Raw genomic sequence first — 21,360 nt, 5'->3', positions numbered from 1 at the left:
CCCACCTATTTGCAGACTCAATGTGGCTTACATAGTACCATAAAGGCGTTCGCCAATTCTGGTATGAACAACTACAGTAATGTTGTGGTAGAATAAGGTTCGTGTGTACAGACGCATTAGGGAATCGTAGAGAGGAAGAGTTACTATATGTCTATTACGAGCTTTGGTTTCGTTCTGTTGCAGGGTACAGGCATTTAAGTTGGGTCGGTAGGGTATGCCTTTTTGAACAGGTTAGTTTTTAATGATTTCCGTAAGTTTAGGTGATTATAAGTTGTTTTCACGGCTTTTGGTAATGCGTTCCATAGTTGTGTGCTTATGTAGGAAAAGCTGGATGCATAGGTTGATTTGTATTTGAGTCCTTTGCAGCTTGGGTAGTGGAGATTTAGGTATGTTCGTGTTGATGCTATTGTGTTTCTGGTTGGTAGAGGTCTGTCATGTATCCCGGGGCTTCACCGTAGATAATTTTATGAACCAGGGTGCAGATTTTGAAAGCAATATGTTCTCTGATTGGGAGCCAGTGCAGTTTTTCTCGGAGGGGTTTGGCGCTTTCGAATCGCGTTTTTCCAAATATCAGCCTGGCTGCCGTGTTTTGAGCAGTCTGAAGTTTCTTTATAATTTGTTCTTTGCATCCCACATAAATTCTGTTGCAGTAGTCTACATGGCTTAGTACCACTGATTGTATCAAGTTGCGAAATGTTTCCCTTGGGAAGAATGGTTCCACGCGTTTAGAGTTTCCACATTGAGTGGAACATTTTCTTTGTTGTAGATTTCACTTGGTTCTCTAGTGTGAGGTTATGGTCAATTATAACACTGAGAATTTTCATGCTGTCTGAGATAGGGAGGGTATAGTCTGGGGTGTTTATGTTGTGCGTTGTTCATATTGTTTGGGACTGAGAGTCCTGAGACAATGTGTTTTTTCTGTGTTGAGTTTTAGTTGAAATGCTTTTGCCCATGAGTCCATGATATTCAAGCTGAGCTTGATTTCGTTGGTGATTTCTGTCAGATATATTGTAAGGAATGTATATTGTGACATTGTCTGCATAGATGAAGGGTTAAGGCCTTGGTTGGATAAGGATTTGGCTAGTGGGGTCATCATTAGGTTGAAAAGGATTGGTGATAGTGGTGATCCTTGAGGTACTCCGCATTCTGCTTTCCACGGGGTGATATGTTTGAGCTTGATTTCACTTGATATGTTCTAGTGGTTAGGAAACCCTGATACAACTAAGTATGTGTCCTGCCAATTCCTGAAGTAATCTAGGAGTCTTAGTAGTATTTATGGTTTACCATGTCGAACGCACTGGACAAGTCTCAGGATGCTCACAAGGGTATAATTTTGTACACATTTACAGTTCAAACAACAGTGATTATGGTATGCTTCTTTAACTCACTACTCCATCTCACTATCTCAGTATTGTCCCATCCCGTCCCCTCATTACTCATAACTCAGGACCCTCTCTAACACCATTCGTTTAAGTTGTCACACCAGGTCCTATAGGAAAGATCTATTCTACCCCCACTGCCTGCTTCTTCCTGTCCTCAAGTACAGGGTTTTCTGTCCCCTTTCTGCCATCCTGGGGTGTTTTTTTTCCCCTCTAGGATACGTGCCAGTCATTCCCTCTCCCCTTTCTGGGAGCGAGTCATCAGTTGACACTTCTGCTTTGAAGCAGAAGTACAATATCACTTCTTCCCCATTAATTTCCACTTCTTGAGGTCTGGGAATCCTCCCTTATTCCCTTTTGGACCTTGGCAGGAACCAAACACCCCTTTACTCTTTTCCTTTTCCCTTTAATCTCCCTCTCAACCTTCCCCCTTTGGCTTGGACTGTATTGAACTCTCCCCGGGCTCCCCCCCCCCCCCCCCTTCGCAGTTCTCACCCAGAAACAGTGGATGTCACAGGAGGCCCTCTATCCTCTACCAGTTACTTATGACACAAAGGAAATTCTCAGCCTGAAATTCAGCAGGGGGAGAATTTCCTGTATGTTACACCATTATACTTGCCTGAACACAATTATTATTATATATTTTTTTTTCTAAAATACTTCCATTTATCTGCATGTCTCAATTATGTCAATGTGTAATAAAATATGTACTTACAAGACACTCATCACAACAATAATGACAGTGCTCCTGTTTGTAGTCTCGTTCCCATTTCCTGTTAGGTAAATAAAGGATGGAATCAGAAGAGGCCAAAACCAGCCCATTCAAAGGGAGTAAAGTAAGTCCTGTTAAAGGAACAGCTGTATGGCGGTAAATAAAGCTATACATTAAGAGGCTTCCACCATTTTATGTAATTCACAGATATAAAGGTCAACAAATAAAATCAAGTTACTTACTTGTGGCATTTATTCTCCATTGGCAGTCTTTAACAAAGCTTAAGACAACTCCTAGAGAAGGTGATCTGGTATGTGAAGGCTTATATCCTGCTATCCATGGAAAACATCTTCTATATGTAACTAACTTTGTTTTCTCTGAGGACAAGCAGGGTAGCAAGTCCTCACAGAGGGGACTCCCTAGCTACAAAGGGCCTTCAGCAACAACAACAAAAAAGGAGAGCAAACATGAAAGGTGCTGCAACAGGCAGATGCCAAGATACATTTTTTATGGCAAAAAAGGTTTTCAATTTAGGTGAGTTGTTTCTGGAATAGAAGAAAACAGGGCTCTGGAGGGACGGAGTTATATTCTAAATCCTCAAAAGAGTTTCAAGAGGGCCAAACTGCCAAACCTACTATCATGTTAGGAATTTCTCTCTAAACAATACGCGATAGAAATGTATGAACTAAAGCTCATGTTGCAGCCCTGCAAATCTCCTCTAGAGAGGGCATTCTCAAGTAGGCTACCAATGCAGACATTATCCCCTTCATTTTATAACTTTAGTGACTATATTAAGTGCTCTCTGGATGCCAAAATTACAGAATCCAGCACTTAGGTGGGTAAGTGTACACTTTTGTGTGCAAGGCTATGTGTACGGAACTTACTTGGTGTAGTAAATGCAATGGGGGCATTCGGATTGGAGGAACTAATATTTATGAGAATAACTTATCAGAATACTGTAAGTTACAAGCTAAGAGGTGCATTAGGTATGCACATTTACTCTGATAGGCATAAGTGAGTGTGCCTAACTGTAGGCGCTATAATGCCAACTTAAAGCTAATATTCTACAATTGAGCTGCATCTAGGCACCTAATTTGTGGGTGCCTAGTTATAGAATAGCTTTCTATGAGCCTGGATATGACCATCAAGGTTTTGGCAACGTGATGTGGAGGGGCATTTTTGATATAACATCTAAGTTGGACTTTGGACATTTTGTGCTAAACATCTGTATATTCTTTCCTCTTTTTTAGGCCTGTTACTAAGGGCTAGGCCTAAGGCCTGTACTGTTTGGTTTCTCACAAGTTAGCCTACTAACTCAGCATCTTGTGCTAACAAATCACTGCCTTCTCAGGAGCTGAGAACTCATAATTCATAACATTTGTTTGCAGCTGAGTATGTTTTTCATATAAGGTGATGTAACCTTGATAGTTGCTAAGGGACTGAGGACACAGTGAAGCCTACCAGTATGTTGCATTTGTGGAGAGAGACCAGAGAGAGGACACAAGGATATTGTTCTGACTGTGCACGCAGAACAGATAACTGACTAGCCATAGGTACCGATTTTTGCACGTAAACTCCCATCAGGAGAGACTGATAGAATACAGAAACAATCCATATATGGTATAAGGCAACCTAATGGTGCTAGTTTATGGGAAAATCACATGATTTATAAGAAATGAATTTGCAACAGTATATATGTGATGTCTGGGAGGTGTTAGCTGAGCAGTCCTTGTCTTTCAGGATGCGCATTTGCTGACATGACAACCTGCTGTTGGGGCTGTAGTGCTTTCTCTCCCAGTGGGGGCTAAGGGACAGAAAAACACACATCCCAAATCCGAACAAGCCAAATGTAACCATTTTGGAAAAAAGGAAAAATGTCTTCTTTTTTTTTTTTAAATACCACTTCGAACAAAGTTGTGTGCTTTTGTGCAATTATCTTTCTAGGGCCAATTTCAAAAAAATAAAACTGCACAGTTAAAAATGCACAAAATCAAGCCATTGGGATGTAGGAGGAGCCCAGCATTTTTAGCAGACTGGTCTCCCTGACATCTCAGAAGAGCAATGGTGGCATACTGTGAACATCATATAAATGATCCACCGGGTACACATCTCACCGTTGCTCCCTTATCTTGTCTGCTGAACCCTCCAAAATCCATAACCCCCAACTATACACCACTATAATAGCCCTTATGGGTAAAGGGGGCACCTATATATGGGTACAGTGGATTTTTAGTGAGTTTTGGAGGGCTCACAGTTTCCACCACAAGTGTAAAAGGTAGGGGGAGGTATGGGCCTGGGTCCACCTGTCTACAGTGCATTGAACTGACAACTACACTACTCCAGGGACCTGCATGCTGATCTAATAAATCTGGCTATAACATCGAGGCTGTCACCAGAGGCTGGTGAGTACTATTTTTATTTACATTTTTGGGGGGCGGGAGGGGGGTCAGTGATCACTGGAGGGAGGTAAGGAAGGGGGGGCATCCCTGAACGCTCTTGTCATCTGGTCATTTAGGGCAACTTTTTGTCTTATTTGTTATAAAAACAGGTCTAGACCAAAATGTTGAAGGTTCCACCCTAAACATCTTGATTTTGTTCCATTATGGCTGTAAAACGTCCAAGTGTTAGGAACACCCTAATCCCACCTTTTGAAATGCCCCCATTATGCCCCCTTGTGATTTGGATGCACTGCAGATGAATTACATAGATAAATGCCTGCAAAATATGATTAAAAATATAGATTTGGACGCTTGAGAAGAAATTAGTCCAAATGCTGCTCTATGACAATTTTTGGACATTTTTCTTTTTCGAAATGCCGCCCCATAGTCTGTTAGCCAATTGGATAGTGTATGCTTTATAAAGGCAGTCTCAGGTTTATTGGGTCAAAAGAAACAAAAAGCTGGGTAGACATTCTAAGTCTTGTTTGCAATCCAAATAATTAAGACATGTTAACCTTTGTGGTCGTTGGCCAAAGGAAAAATGTTGGAAGGATGAGTTGACTGATTTAAGGTGAAATCTGAAACCACCCTTAGCAAAGATGTTTGGATTAGTGCACAGAACTACCCTATTGATGAAAAGCCTTGTATAGGGTGGATTAGTTACTACAGCCTGAAGCTCACTAAATTCTACATCCTGAAGGTACTGCCACCAAAATAAGATCTTCCAGGTCCAAGTACTTCGAATAGTACAGTACAGCTACAAAGGCAGCTTCATCAACTGGGTCAGAACAATGTTGAGGTTCCCAAAACACAATGGGTGGTTTGGTGGAAAGCTTCATTAGAAGCACGCATACATAAAGAGAACAACTGAAGACTGAGCAGGGATGGCTATACCTTCTACACAGTGATAAGTGGCAACTGCACTAAGATGATCCTTAATAGAGCTAGTTTTCAAACCTGATTCAGGAAGATGTAGGAAGGTTCTCAAAGAGTTTTGTGGGGGGTAGGAAAAGGACCTAAAGGCCTTTTCATCACAATAGATGGCAACTCTTCCAATTGAAACCATAAGATTGTTTAGTGGAGTCTCTTGGAAGCAAAGGAAAAATGAGTTCTTGCCTGATAATTTTCTTTCCTTTAGTCCCAAAGGATTAATCCATACTTGTGGGGTTGTGCCCATCTACCAGCAGGTGGAGGCAGAGAGTAAATTAGAACTTTGCCATATAAGCCTGCTGTATGATGACAGCGACGAAGGCGAGATGTACTCAAACAGAAAGGAGATGGATGAATGGAAGGAAGGAAATGTTGAAGGCTGAGAGCCGAGAAGAAGGAAGAGGACAAAAGAGATGGTGAAATGATGAAAGTAGAGGGTGGGCAATGTGTTCCTGCAGTGTACAGTGGTTTCAGATGGAGAAACAGATTAGGAAGGGACAGTACCAAGAAGAGAAAGTGTACTGCAGCCATAAGAAATAACTGGGAGAAAATATAAATGTAACGAGAACGGCGTGTGGCACCTAGAGCGGAGGCCCTAAGTGGATTGAAGTGGTCCTGGGAGTCACCCCGGAGAAGGCTGTGAGAATATGCAGATGAGCTGCAAGTCCTCCACAGCACCTGAAAGGCAGCCGGTGGGAGAGCTGGGCACCTCTCAGCCAAGGAAAGGCTTACCAGGGGTTAGGCCGAAGCCAGCATTTCTCCCCCTAAGGGTTACCTGACCCTTCTACTCTGTCCTCCAGTGTTTCAAATCTCTTCTCTACCACTATGTTATCAAGACTGTCAATGAGGCTGTCTCTTCTTATACTACTACACTCTCCTCTGCTCTGGATACTCTCGCTCCTCCCATTTCCCGTTCTGTAAAGTGTACCAAACCCCAGCCTTGGCTGACCTCTAGAATCCGCTACCTACGTTCCTGGGCCTGCTCTGCCGAACGCCTTTGGCTGAAATCCCATGCCCATGCTGACTTCACACATTTCAAATTCTTGCTGACCTCCTTCCAGTCTGCTCTTTTACTTGCCAAACAGGACTATTACATTCAGTTGACAAATTCTCTCGGCTCAAACCCTTGACGTCTCTTTGCCACACTGAACTCTTTCCTCAAAGTGCCTTCACCTCCAACTCCTCCTTCACTTTCTGCCCAGACTCTGGCTGAGTACTTTCATGATAAGTTTCACAAGATTAAACTTGAAATCTCAACCAGGGTCACCTCCACCTCTCCTTCCCTTAGTCCATTCTCTCAACGTCTAACCCCTGCCTCTTTTCTTCCTTTTCTGAAATCACTGAAGAGGAAACGACACACCTTCTTTCCTCCTCGAAACTAACTACCTGTTCCTTGATCCTATTCCCACCCATCTACTTAACACTATCTCTCCTACTGTCATCCCTTTTATCTGTCATATCCTCAATCTTTCACTTTCCACTGCGACTGTTCCTGATGCCTTCAAACATGTCGTAGTCACACCACTCCTTAAAAACCTTCATTGGACCCTATCCTCCCAACTATGGCTCCATCTACCTTTCCTATCCAAGATACTTGAATATACCGTTCACCGCCATTGCCTTGACTTTCTTTCATCTCAAACTATTCTTGATCCACTTCAATCTAGCTTTCGCCCCCTTCATTCAACTGAAACAGCGTTTGCTAAGTCTCCAATGAGCTATTCCTGGCCAGATCCAAAGGTCTCTATTTTATCCTCATCCTTATCAATCTATCTGCTGCTTTTGACACTGTTGATCACAGCCTACTCCTTGATATGCTGTCCTCACTTGGATTTCAAGGCTCTGTTCTTTTCTGGTTTTCTTCTTCTCTCTCCCATCGTACATTTAGTATATACTCTGGTGGATCCTCCTCCACTTCTATCCCACTGTCAGTTGGTGTACCTCAGGGATCTGTCCTGGGACCTCTTCTTTTCTCCATCTATACTTCTTTGTTGGTACTCTGATCTCATCTCATGGTTTTCAGTATCATCTTTAAACCGATGACTCCCATATCTACTTCTCACACCAGAAATCTCAGCAGGAATCCAGGCCAAAGTATCAGCCTGCCTGTCTGACATTGCTGCCTGGATGTCTCAGCGCCATCTGAAATTAAACATGACCAAGACTGAGCTTCTTATCTTTCCCCCTAAACCAACATCTACTCTTCCCCCATTCTCTATTTCTGTGGATAACATTATCCTCCCTGTCTCATCAGCTCGTAACCTTGGGGTCATCTTCAACTCCTCTCTCTCCTTCTCTGCACATATTCAGCAGACTGCTAAAACCTGTCGTTTCTTCCTCTATAATATCACCAAAATTCGCCCTTTACTTTCTGAGCACACTACAAGAACCCTTATCCACACTCTTATCACCTCTCGCTTAGACTATTGCAACTTGCTTCTTACAGGTCTCCCACTTAGCCATCTCTCTCCTCTTCAATGTGTTCAAAATTCTGCTGCACGAATTATATTCTGCCAGAGTCGCTATGCTCATATTAGCCCTCTCCTCAAGTCACTTCACTGGCTCCCTATCGTTTCCGCATACAGTTCAAACTCCTCTTATTGACTTATAAGTGCATTCACTCTGCAGCTCCTCAGTACCTCTCCACTCTCATCTCTCCCTACACGCCTTCCCAGGAACTCCGTTCACTGGGTAAATCTCTCTTATCTGTACCCTTCTCTTCCACTGCTAACTCCAGACTCCGCTCCTTTTATCTTGCTGCACCATATGCCTGGAATAGACTTCCTGAGCAAGTATGTCAACCTCCATCTCTGGCCATCTTCAAATCTAGGCTAAAAGCCCACCATTTTGATGCTGCTTTTAACTTCTAACCCTTACTCACTTGTTCAGTACCCTTATTTTATAACCCCCACCATAGCAATTCCCTTATCTCTTATTTGTCCTCTTTGTCTGTCCTAATTCGATTGTAAGCTCTGTTGAGCAGGGACTGTCTCTTCATGTTCAAGTGTACAGTGCTGCGTACGTCTAGTAGCGCTATTGAAACGATAAGTAGTAGTAAGTTCCATTCAGTATTTGGATAGCCAAGCAGTAAGAAGTTAATAGAAAGAAATAGAACACATGCCTCTTTAATACATTTTGATAAACTCTGAAGAACAACCACTACCACTATCCTTTTGCCTAAGAAACAAGAAAAATTAAACAAATAACCCAACAAAACAGAAGTAGGTGGGATTTGGGCTAATCCTTTGGACTAAAGGAAAGAAAATTATCAGGTAAGAACTAATTTTTCCTTCCTTAGCAGTTCCAAAGGATTAGTCCATAATTGTTGGGATGTATAAAAGCAGTCCTCAGCTGGGAGGGAACATAATAATCATTCCACGAGAACAGAAGCTCCAAAGAAAGCTTCTGCCCTAGCTGCCACATCTAGAGAATGCTTAGAAAATTAAGAAATGTGGACCATGTGGCAGCCCTACAAACATTTTCTACAGAAACAGTATGGGCTTTCACAAAGGAAGTGGATAGTGCCCTTGTAGAATGAGCTTTAAGATTCAAGAGAGTTCTTTTTCCAACTAAAAAAATAGGCTGAAGAGATAATGTCCTTTAATCAACAATGAACTGAGTACCTAAAATCATTAGTGACCTATAAATAGCATAAAAAAATTATTTTAACATCAAGGAGATGCTAGTAGGAAAAGTCTGATCCATAATCCTTTTCAGAAAAGCAGAAACCACCTTAGGTAAAAAAAGAACTGACTGTACAGATAGACACCCCAGCTTCACTAAAACGCAGAAAGGGATCTCTACAAGATAAGGTTTAAAGCTCTGAGATCCTTCTGGCTGAAGACATAGCTACAAAGAAAACTATTTTCAAAGTAAGATCTTTAACAGCAGTTTTGCATTGGGGTTCAAAAAGGACTTTAGGAATGAGATTAAGGTTCCATTCAGGACAGACCTGTCTAGATGAAGACCTAAGCTGACCAACACCCCTCAAACAATGCACAACATCTGGAAGTGTTGCCGAAAAAGACTGTTGGATACGACCACAAAAACAAGCCAGAGACACTATCTGAATTTTGAGGGAAATGAGGGAAAGACTTTCTTAAGCCTTTCTTTGAAGAAAGGCTAGAATTTGTGACAATGTTGCTTTAGATGAGATAAGGTTTCTTTTTGAACAGCAAGATTCAAAGGTTCTCCATACCCGAGCATATCCAGTAGTAGAAGATCTTTTTTTGGGCTTGCAGAAGAGTAGCCAGTGACTTCTTTCAAGTAACCTTTCTTCCTTAGGTGTGACCTTTCAAGAGCTATGCCATAAGACCAAATGGGGGAGGGACTGCCCAATGGAATTGGACCCTGAATCAGAAGGCCTCTGTAATTCGGTAGAGACAATGGAGGAGAACAATCTTCAACCCGCATCAGATATGCGCACCAAAGACATCTTGGCCAATCCAGAGCTACATGGTTTCATTTCCCTGGATGAGAGCATTGCAAATAATGCAAATAATTCTTCTGTTTAACACGGGCCTGGAGGGAGAAGATATAGGTGGTCTGTTTGCCACTGCGGTGGAAGAGCATCCAGACCCTCCACACTGGGGTCCTCCAACTACTGAAGACTCTGTGGACTTGAGCATTCCTCCTAGATGCTATCAGATCTATTCCTGGGACTTCCCACATGACGTGATGAGACGGAATGCTTTTGACAATAACTGCAACTCTCCCAGATCCAGAGAAACTTTGCTGAGAAAATCTGCTTGAGCATTCAAAGTTCCTGCAATATGAGCTGCTGAAATTAAGGAATGTGAACTTGCACCAGCAGAAAAGAATCTCTGCTTCTATGGTCAGATGAACACTCTTGGCTCCCCACTGCCTGATGACATAAGAACCACTATTGTGTTGTCTGAGTGAATCTTCACTGGCTTCCCTCGAGGAGGATAAGGCTTTTCAAATAGCTCTGAGCTCTAGACGGTTGATATGCCAAGGAGACTTCGACTGGAAAACCATTGGCCTTGGGCTGACTGAAGCAAAGAACTCTTCAGCCCAATAAGTTGGCATCTGTTGTAACTACCATCTAATTTTGCAATGAAATGGCAGTTTGTAACCCTGCTTTATTATTTCCAAGGCACATTGGTCTGAGGTAATTTTGGTTCACTCCTCATAGAACTTGGAAAGGCATCCTGTTATGAAGAAATCTGAGGAGTGAACTGAGATTCCATCATTGGGAGGCACGGGAAGGATTGGAAGACCTGGAGTTGAAGCTGAGGTCTGTATTGTTGGAAGTGGGAATGCTGAAAGTTAGATTTGCCTGGTCTGTAGCACTTGCCTAACAAATCCTAAAGCGAGACTGAGAGGAGTTCTTTAGGCATGGCAATCTCTGAGACTTAGAGTCCCCTAGGTCTTTAACCAACTTCTCTAGATCTTCTCCAAGCAGAAGTTTACCTCTAAAACGGTAGCTTGCTAAATGTGACTTAGAGCCACAACACCTGTCCAAAACGCCTAAGCCAGAGCCATCTCCTCGTAGGATATCAGAAAATGAAGAGGTAAAATAAGTTAAAGATATGAATTCAATTCACAGATTGTGCAGTTTATATCCTAATGTCCGTTTATGATCCAATTGATGCAGATCACTGGAGGCTTTCTTGTTATACATCCAGCTCAGATCACAAGCAAAGAGAAAGGGTGCTTGCTTGAAAAGTGCAGGGAGTCAAAAAGTTGCCTTTATCCAAACAACACAAATACAATTAAATACATGAAGGAAAGAAAACTCAAAATAAAACTCAGGACTGGTACCCTAACACAGACTGAGCAGAAGTATGTAAATATTTGAGAAGTAAGGTAAAAACATGTCTTACCTGATAATTTTCTTTCCTTTAACGCAGCAGATGAATCCACGAACTAGTGGGATAAGTCTGCCTACCAGCAGGTGGAGATAGAGATAAACAAACTAAAGGCAGTGATGCCAGACGGCCAGCTCCTTCCTCAGTTAGTATGTCATTCGTAAGCATTTGCCAAGGCCAAAAATATGAAACCAATAACAACCAGAAACCATCCTCACTATGAAAAACAGAGAGCCAAATAAGAACTTTGAAATAACTGCAACTTGATACAGAAATCAGAATCTTTTCAGTGTTCCCATATCTGTCTGAACTCTACAAAAGAGAACCCGGAAGGAAAAAATAGCCACACTGCGCGGAAAATGAAAAAAAACGTCGGCTGAACTAGGGAGGGATCCTGGATTCATCTGCTGTGTTAAAGGAAAGAAAATTATCAGGTAAGACATAATTTTACCTTCCTTGTCACTTGCAGCAGATGAAGCCAGAAACTAGTGGGATGTACCAAAGCATTCCTTAAGTAGGGTGGGAAGCCGACGCTCCCCGAACACCTCCCGCCCCAAAACTCGCATCCTCCCGAGCAGACATGTGTAGGCCTGTAATGCTTCGCAAAAGTATGACAAGACGTCCAAGTAGCCCGCCCGACAAATCTCTTCCAAGATAAGGCCAACGCCTCCACCCAAGAAGCCGCCTGTGCCCTAGTAGAATGCGCCTTCAGGGCCACTGGAGATGCCCGCCCTTGTAGCAGATACGCCGCTCCAATGGCTTCCCTAATCCGGCGAGCAATGGAAGCCTTAGAAGCCCGCCTCACCATCTTTTCGATCCTGACAGAGCACAAAGAGATGATCCAAGCGTGCGAAACTCGTTAGAGATCTGCAAGTACCGAAACAAGGCTCTCCACACGTTCAGGAACTTAGCGAGGCAAACTCCCCCGGATAATCCTCTCTTCGAAAAGATGGAAGATAAACCGCCTGATTGACATGGAAAGCCAAAACCACTTTAGGTAGAAAACGACGGCACCGTCCGGATCGACACCCCTGCTTCCGAAAACTGCCAAAAAGGATCTCTACAAGACAAAGCCTGAATTTCAGGAAATCCTCCTAGCCGAAGCAATGGCCACCAAAAACACTGTCTTGTGTTAGATCCTTCTCAGAAACCTTATTCAACGGCTCAAACGGTAGGGCCTGGAGGGCTCGCAGTACCAACATTCAAATGCCACACCGGGCACCGGCTGCCGCAGAGGAGGCCGAAGCTAAAGAGCCCCGGTAGGAAACGGACCACATCAGAGTGAGCTGCTAAAGAGGAACCAACCAGTTTGCCCCTAAAACAAGCTAGCACAGCCACCTGCACTCGAAGGAAATTATATGCCAATCCCTTTTGAAGACCATCCTGAAGGAACTCCAGAATAACCGGAATGTCCGCCCAAAAGGCGATTCAGCACGCAAAGCACACCATGCCGAGAAAGCTTTTCCACACTCGTGCGTACGCTGCTGAAGTAGACTGCTTCTGTGCCCTCAAAAGAGTGGCAATGACTGGTCCTGAAAATCCCTTTTTCCTCAGCTGCCGCCTCTCAATAGCCAGGCCGTAAGATCAAAGCAGGAGGGATTTTCCATCTGAACTGGCCCTTGATGCAGCAGATCGGGAGTCACTGGAAGTCTCAATGGTGGCTCTGAGGGCGCTCGACCGAGATCTGCATACCATTGGCCGTCGGGGCCAGTCTAGGGCCACTTGAACGACCCGGCACCTGATGCTGCCCTATGTGGAAAAGAACTCTCCCTATCGAGGCCACGGAGGAAAAACATACAGTAGCTGTTGTTCCGGCCATGGCTGGAGAAGAGCGTCCAAATCCTGCGGATCCTGGCTGCCGGTTGCGGCTGAAGAACTGGGGAACTTTGGCATTGCAAGCCATGACCATGAGATCCATTACTGGCCTTTCCCAATGTTGACAGATCAGCCGAAAATCCGAGTCCGCAATTCCGCTGCTTCCAAAAGAGTCCGGCTGAGAAAATCCGCTTGAACATTGTCTTGAGCCGCAATGTACGCTGCCAACAGACTCTGAACATGCGCTTCCGCCCATACTAGAAGACAAGATGCTTCCACTGCCAAGGGAAGACTGCGAGTGCCCCCCTGCCGATTGATGTAGGCCACTGTCGTGGTGTTGTCTGAGAATACATGAACCGCCTGCCCCTGCAGAAGGTCCTGAAAACTCCGCAGCGCAGTCACAACTGCTCACAACTCAAAACGATTTATCGGCCAAGTCGCTTCGAAAGGGGTCCACGAACCCTGGGCTACTTGATGAAGACAATGGGCTCCCCAGCCTGCAAGGCTGGCATCCGTCATGACTACCACCCAATTGGGAGACGCCAGAGAAACACCCTTCTGCAAATTGGCTGACCGGAGCCACCACGCGAGACTGTCCCTGGCCCGGCTCGACCAAGGAAGGTGTCGTTGATAATCCAGTGACGTCGGCGACCATCTGCTCAAAAGGACATTCTGAAGAGGCCGCATGTGAGCCCTTGCCCATGGAATGAACTCCAAGGTTGCCGCAATGGAACCGAGGAGCTGAACATAGTCCCACACTCGGGGAGCACGACGACTCAATAAGGTACGTACCTGAGAAAGCAATTTGATCCTTCGCCCCTCGGGGAGAAACACCTTCCCCCGCTTCGTATCAAACTGCACTCTAAGATACTTCAGACTCTGAGTAGGAACCAGATGACTTTTGTCCATATTGACCACCCAACCTAAGGATTGCAACACCGCAATCACTTGGTCTGTGACCACTCGACTCTCCTCTGCTGTCATCGCCTGAATCAGCCAGTCATCGAGATATGGATGCACTCGAATCCCCTCCTTCTGCAGGAACGCCGCCACCACCACCATGACCTTGGAAAAAGTGCATGGGGCAGTGGCCATTCCGAAAGGAAGGGCCCAAAACTGGAAGTGCTGACCCAGCACCGCAAATCTGAGAAATCTCTGATGGGGCTGCCAAATGGGAATGTGCAGGTAAGTTTCCCTCAAATCAAAATCCATCAAAAACTCGCCTGGTTGAACAGCAGCAATAACTGCCCTTAATGTCTCCATGCGGAAGTGACGAACCTGCAAAAACTGGTTTACTTTTCTGAGAATGAGAATAGGCCAAAAAGCCCCTCCCTTCTTTGGAACCACAAAGAAGATGGAGTACCGACCTGTGCGTCTTTCGAGAGGAGGAACAGGCACGATAGCCCTTATCCTTAACAGGTCTCGCAAACACTGCAGAACCGCTGTCCTCTTGGCCCGCGATACACAGCGGGACTCCAGAAAAAAGTCTGTGACGGGAGAGAAGAATTCTAGCTTGTAACCTTCTCGCACCACATTAAGGACCCACTGGTCCGAAGTAATTCTGGCCCACTCTGGAAGAAACAGAGAAAGCCGACCACCGATCTGCTCTCCTCTAGAGTGGACCTACACCCCATCATTGGGAGGCCCGAGAAGGAGCCTCCTGATGAGAGAGGGGTCCAGCCGGACGCTTCTTGTTGCAAAAGGAAGAGCGCTGCCCAAAACGAGGATGCTGAAAGGCTGCGTTGGATCGCCCCGGGCGATACCGTCGCGTCTCTCTAAAACATGGCCTCGAGGCTCCCTGCCTGGAAGTAGACTTGGGTATATCCTCCGGAAGACGCTGAGATTTGGAATCCCCCAAATCTTTAACAATCTTTTCTAGGTCTTCCCCAAAAAGCAATTTCCCTCAGAAAGGCAATTTAACGAGCCGTTGCTTAGAGGCCATATCTGCGGCCCAATGACGGAGCCACAGAAGACGCCGAGAGGAAACGGTCAAGGCCATGAGCTTGGCCGAAGCACGGACCAAATCATATAACGCATCCGAAATTGAATCCATGACAGAATGTAGCCAACTCAGAGAAGCTCTAGCCACATAAGAACTACAAACAAAAGCTTGAAGTGTCAAAGCGGCCACCTCAAAGGCAAGTTTTAAAGAGGCCTCTAGCCGTCTTTGCCACACCACCTTCCACTGGAAAAGTAGTCTTCTTAGTGACCGCCCTCACCAGGGCATCCACCCTAGGTGGAGCAAACTGCTCTAAATGGTCTGCTGAAACCGGATACAGCCTGGCCATATCCCTGGCTATTTTCAGCCCCCCATCCGGATCCGCCCACTGGGCCGAAATCAACTCTTCAATAGCTTCATATACCGGAAAGGCCTAGAAGGTCGTCTGGTACTAGCCATCTTGGGGTTGACCGCCTGAGAAGCCGCAACCTCAGGGTCCTCTATATTCAGGGCTTCCAGCGCCTGAGAGATAAAGGAGGACAACTCCTCCATATGGAAAATCCTCTTGGCGGAAGAGTCCTCCAGTTGGTCAGTGAGGACACCGTCCTCCACGTCCTCTACCCACGTCTGCTCCGAGAGAGCCACCACGGAGAAAGTTGCAGGCGACCGTATGCAGGACCCCTCCTCAGACCCCAAAGAAAGCCTAGGCTTTTTAAGGGAGGAGAAATCCTCTGGGGAAAAACCCAAAATCTCTTGGTTACCCCCAGACCCCCTGAGAGAATCAAAGGCTGAAGCTGTCGCAGCCACTTGAGGGGGGGGGGGGGCAAGCCATTTTCAACAAAAACGCCTGATGGAGTAGCCACCTGCCGAGATAGAGACATACTAACTGAGGAAGGAGCTGGCCATCTGACATCACTGCCTTTAGTTTATCTCTATCTCCACCTGCTGGTAGGTGGACTTAACCCACTAGTTCATGGATTCATCTGCTGCAAGTGACAAGGAAATAAAGTATTATTTAACCTGAATTGTAGGAGACTGGTGTGAACACAACCTCTGGGGCTAAGGACAACAAGGTTCCATGCAGGGACACTGATTAGGACTAGGAAGGGTACAAAATGGAACTTGAATGTACTGCCAAAACAGATCATTCAGAACTTTTTTTTTCATGCTGCAAAAATGTTTTATGCATCACAAGCCTAACCCAACCTTAAAGGCACTCAGACGTTTCACTTGCATAGAGGAGCAGAGAACCAGTTCTGCAGGCTGTTCTCATTATTGCTCCCCTAACTGGGAAGGAGTGGAGAAGACAGAGGAACTCAGTCATGCAGGTGACGCCACCTGCTGAAATACTCAGTAGAAAACTGGAGCTGCGCAGGCTCTGCCATGCCTGAGGGTAGATATGTAGGTTTCATGAACTTTCTCATTTCTCTATCAGGGAAAAGAAGATAAAGCATCCAGCAGGCTTTTTTGTTTGTGTGTGTGTATTTTTTTAAATGTTTAATTTTTTTTAATGTAAAGCAGCAATAAAAGGGCTAAAAAAATAATAGTGCCAGGGCTTACTCCATGTACACTGCGCATGCTACAGCTTAATCTGGGGAACAAATCAAGCTTTGCTTTTGCTAAACCTCCAACCCACCTGGATCCAGCTTGACTGAAGAAAAAGAAATCAGCTTTTTTTGGGGGTGGGCGAGGAAACTCAGAGTCCTCTGAGTTATTCCCTTCCACCAAGGCGTGCATCCAGAAATGCACTTCAAAATAACCTCAGGTGTGTGGGCTGAGCTAGCAGGAAAGACTGGTGCTTCAGCCAAGCCACTCTGAAATCAGCTCTGTTGCCAGCCTAAACACTGGGCCTTTGAAACCAGCTTCCTTGGTATTATCAAAAAATAGCAAAACATACCTCCTCATTTTATTCCATTTCAAAGTTTGATTGATAATTACGCAATATCCCCTAAAGACATTTTTGCTTATACTCAAGTTAAACATTTTCTTTCTACAAGGGAGATTAGGGCAAAAGTTTTGTGTGAAGACTCTTTGGCTGACTTGTGCGAAGATTCTAAAGGAACGAGGGGTTTGATTTCTTGTCTGTATTCTATTCAGCGTCAGCGGGTCCGGACCCCTGTTGAGTACCGAGTGCGCAGGCATCGGGAGTTGGGGGTGACTTTAGTGATGACGATTGGCCACAAATGGAACATGCATTGTCTAAGGTTTCTATCTCCATACCTTTAAAGAAATTGCTTGGAAGGTCCTGTATAGATGGTACCTAACCCCTGCTCGCCTCCATCATATGTTTCCCAGGTATCCTCTTTGTGTTGGAGAGGATGTGGACAGGAGGGTACCATGGGCCATCTGTGGTGGACTTGTGTTAAAGTCCGTGCTTTTTGGAGGTTGGTCCAGTCTAGACTTCAGAACTGGATCGCTAAGCCAATAAAGTGGTCTCCTGAATTTTTTCTCTTTTCTAAAAAAAACACCTGGCTGTTATGTCTCTGCCTCAGTGACATGCTCTCATTCATCTCGCCCCCTGGTGGTCAGACCTGGTGGTCACAATGGACTGTCTGTTGATGGTTTTCCCGGTTCCAGAAGTCATGCCGGTCCGGTCCGGATTTTCTAGCCTGCCAGTTGGTCTCGAGACTTTTTGGAACTCAGCTGTTTCCGTACCTGGTGAACTCCCTGGCTGTTGGCCTTTATTAACCTCTTGGGAGCTTCCCTAGTTTGCCTTGCAACAGAGGTCTTCAGAGGTGATTCCTCTGCGAGTTTTTGTTGCTGCGCTCCCTTTGCTACCCTCAGTATTTTGCTTTTGGATCTTTGCCTGGACTTGGACTTTGCTTGCCGCCTGCCTTTGGAACTTTTGCCTGGATCTGACTTTGCTTTTACTCGCTGCCTGCCTTTTGAACTTTGTCTGGACCTGACTTGCTTTTGCTTGCCGCCTGCATAGAGACTTCTGCCTGGACCTGACTTTGCTTTTGTTTACCGCCTGCCTTTTGAACTTTTGCCTGGACCTGACTTCTGCTTCGTCTGGCTGCCTGCCTAACAGACCTTGCCTAAACCAGGTACGTCAGCCCTGCCTGTGCTGGTATGGGGTGAGTGTTCCTCCTGCCGCTGCCGTCCCTCGGCAGTGGCCCAAGGACTCACTATCCGGTGTTTTGTGTGAAGCGTGACACTGGCCTCACTACCTCACAATCTTTATTGGTTTGTCAAGCTATGTTGGCGGCCAGGGTTACTTTGGCTGCTTCATGAAAGACTTCACAGGTGCCTTCAGTTGTTAAGTAGCTTAATAACATAGTAGATGACGGCAAAAAAAGACCTGCACGGTCCATCCAGTCTGCCCAACAAGACAAACTCATATGTGCTACTTTTTGAATATACCTTACTTTGATTTGTACCTGTCTTTTTCAGGGCACAGACTGTATAAGTCTTCCCAGCACTATCCCCGCTTCCCAACCACCAACCCGCCTCCCACCACCGACTCTGGCACAAACCGTATAAGTCTGCCCAGCACTATCCCTGCCTCCCAACCACCAGCCCTGCCTCCCACCACCAGCTCTGCCACCCAATTCGATTAGAGGGGCATAATCGAAAGGGACACCCAAGTTTTTCTGAGGACGTCCCTGTGAAGGGACGGGGGAACCTCTGCCCAGCACTATCCCCGCCTCCCAACCACCAGCCCGCCTCCCACCACGGCTCTGGCACAAACCGTATAAGTCTGCCAGCACTATCCCCGCCCTCCCAACCACCAGCCCGCCTCCCCCCAGCAGCTCTGCCGCCCAATTCGATTAGAGGGGCATAATCGAAAGGGAACCCAAGTTTTCCTGAGAACGTCCTCGCAGGACGTCCCCGTGAAGACTTCACAGGTTGCCTTCAGTTGTTAAGTGGCTTAATAATTATGGTATATATGCGAAATGGAGCGGCTATGGGCACAGCGTTGTAAACGATATCTAAATGGGAAGCTATTTGGCTCCCCTTTATTCCAATTGTTCATGCTGATGATTAGGGAGGGTGGAAGGGAAGGTGGAGGGTTTTTTTTTTTGAGTTTCCTTTCATCTGTTAGTGGGATGGGGAAGGGGGGTGGGGTTAACTGTATTAATTCCTAGAAATATTGAAGCTTATTATAACCTGTTTCATCTGTTGGGGGAGCTTATTCCTGTTAACTGCTGGTGATTCCCAGTGTGCATTTTGTTGTTAGTGAAGCTCTGTTTGATCTCAATCGCTATCAACTTGTTTGAATTTTGGTATTGCTCCCAATTTTGAATAAAGGCTTCTTTCAATTAAAAATAAAAACATACCTCCTCATGGTGCAGGTGCAAACGCCCACTTGTTTCCACTAACTGGTATGGTAGCCTTGAACAAACGTTCTTCTAATGTTTTCAGGTGAGGAAACTTCCCATCAGATTAGTTAAACCCCTTCCAGGGGAAGAGGAGAGAGCAGCAGTAAACAAGGGATGGGAAGGGAGGAGGAAAGAAGAACCCAGACTCCTTTAACTATCATCCCTGCTCCAGATCCAATTCAATTGATTTAGGCCTTTTTTTTTTTTGGTAATGGAGCTTAAAATTGTGAAATATCCCTCTGCTTAACTAACGCCCCATTCTCCAACTAGGTCAGGATCTGAATGGTTCAACCATCCCTACCTGCTGGAGACAGAGAAATACCTAGAGTGCATAGAAATTCCCCCTACCAGGGTGAAAACAGCTCTTACCAACAGATGTCCTCCATAGGAGCCAACATTCAAATAATTGGGGGTGCTGAAATTTTTTTTTTAACAGGTTGTGCATTCCCTCCCTCCTCCTCCCCCCTCCGAGTTCCAGGCCCCCTCCCTCCCTCCCTCTCCTCTGAGTACGAGGCCCTCCTTCTCCCCCTAGTTCAAGGCCCCCCTCACTCCCTCCGAGTTCCAGGCCCCTCCTCTCCCCCGAATTCCAGGCCCCCCCGCCTCCGAGTGCCAGTTCGACCCCAGCACGACCTCTTCTCCCACAACAGTCCTCCGCCTGCCCCTCGCCTTCCTGCGTGCCGCCCAAAATTTAAAAGTCATCTTACCTCGGGGTCCGGCGGCAGCAGTGAAAGGCGAGCAGGCTCAACGCTTCAGCCTTCCCTTCTCTCTCAGCTCTGCCTCTGGTCCCGCCCTTGCAGAAACAGGAAATGAGGGCGGGACAAGAGGCAGAGCTGAGAGAGAAGGGAAGGCTGAAGCACCGAGCCTGCTTGCCTTTCACTGCTGCAGCCGGACCCCAAGGGCTAGCGGAGGACTGTTGAGGGAGAAGAGGGCTGGCAGCGCAGGTCGGGCTGGCTGGGAACTTCTGTTTCGGGACTTCCGGCGGGTCAACTATAGGGGGTGCTTGAGCATCCGCAGCACCCACGGAGTCGGCACCTATGATACTTACCTCAGAGACATCCCAACTCTCCTTTTAGTCTCTGCTTTTCTGACAGAAGAAACAGAGCCTTGGGAGGGGGGGGGGGGGCTGACCACAACCAGGTATACCCCCAAAGGACCAATTATACTACAACATCAGCAGCCCTTCTCCCACAGAAATTTGCCTGTCTTATCCCTAACGTCTGTTGAACTGAGGAACTGAGTTCGATTCCCGGCACAGGCAGCTCCTTGTGACTCTGGGCAAGTCACTTAACCCTCCATTGCCCCATGTAAGCCGCATTGAGCCTGCCATGAGTGGGAAAGCGCGGGGTACAAATGTAACAACAAAAAAAAAAAACTAGTCACCAACCAGATGAGAAGTTAAAAATAAAATCCAAAATCAAAACCAGGAGCTGCACAGTGACATCTGCCACCTGCTGGGCATAGAAGAATACTGACTTGTCTGAGCTACACAGGGTTCTATTAAAGAACAGCACAAGTCTATTTTTCTATTTTCAGGTTTTAAATTAGGATTTAATCATGTTTTCAGTATAAATTGTGCTAAAATACAGAATATCTAGAGTTCACACAATTTGTTCAGCAGCTATATGTGGCTGTGACAGTTTCATTGTCGGTGCCCCCCAAAAATAAGATTAATGCAGTACCTTACTGGCTAACATCAAAGAAGCTTTTTATTGTATACCTACCTGCTGTATCATTGTTGGTCTTTACTTCCTCATCTCTAGAGTGCTGGGTTGCATGTTTTGTAAGAATCTCACTAGTGTTTCGGCTATATGTCCGTCGTCGTCTTCGTAGACTGCAGGGATTCCCAGCATCACCCAGGGACTGGTTCACTACTGATTCTTCCAACAAGAGCTCAGATTCTAAAGAAAACAAAATACTTACTAAATATTTATATTCAGGAAAAGAAGTAAAAGTAGAGAGACTTGATAAAACAACAGAGGAGTAAAATTTTGGTT

At 45.7% G+C, this 21,360-nt stretch overlaps 1 protein-coding gene across 1 annotated transcript in view; it reads right to left on the bottom strand.

Annotated features, from left to right (window-relative positions):
• GRAMD1C (GRAM domain containing 1C) overlaps positions 1-21,360 on the bottom strand; it is a 429,857-nt gene that overhangs the window by 30,434 nt on the left and 378,063 nt on the right. The window contains exons 14-15 of the mRNA XM_030203917.1: positions 21,088-21,264; positions 2,095-2,152 (exon numbers count right to left, since the gene is read on the bottom strand). Coding sequence (XP_030059777.1) covers positions 2,095-2,152; positions 21,088-21,264 — 235 coding nt within the window. The remainder of the gene's footprint in view (positions 1-2,094; positions 2,153-21,087; positions 21,265-21,360) is intronic.

This window comes from Microcaecilia unicolor, chromosome 5 (genome assembly GCF_901765095.1).
Source record: "Microcaecilia unicolor chromosome 5, aMicUni1.1, whole genome shotgun sequence".
Classification (NCBI taxonomy): domain Eukaryota; kingdom Metazoa; phylum Chordata; class Amphibia; order Gymnophiona; family Siphonopidae; genus Microcaecilia; species Microcaecilia unicolor.
This window is presented reverse-complemented; position numbering and strand designations above follow the sequence as displayed.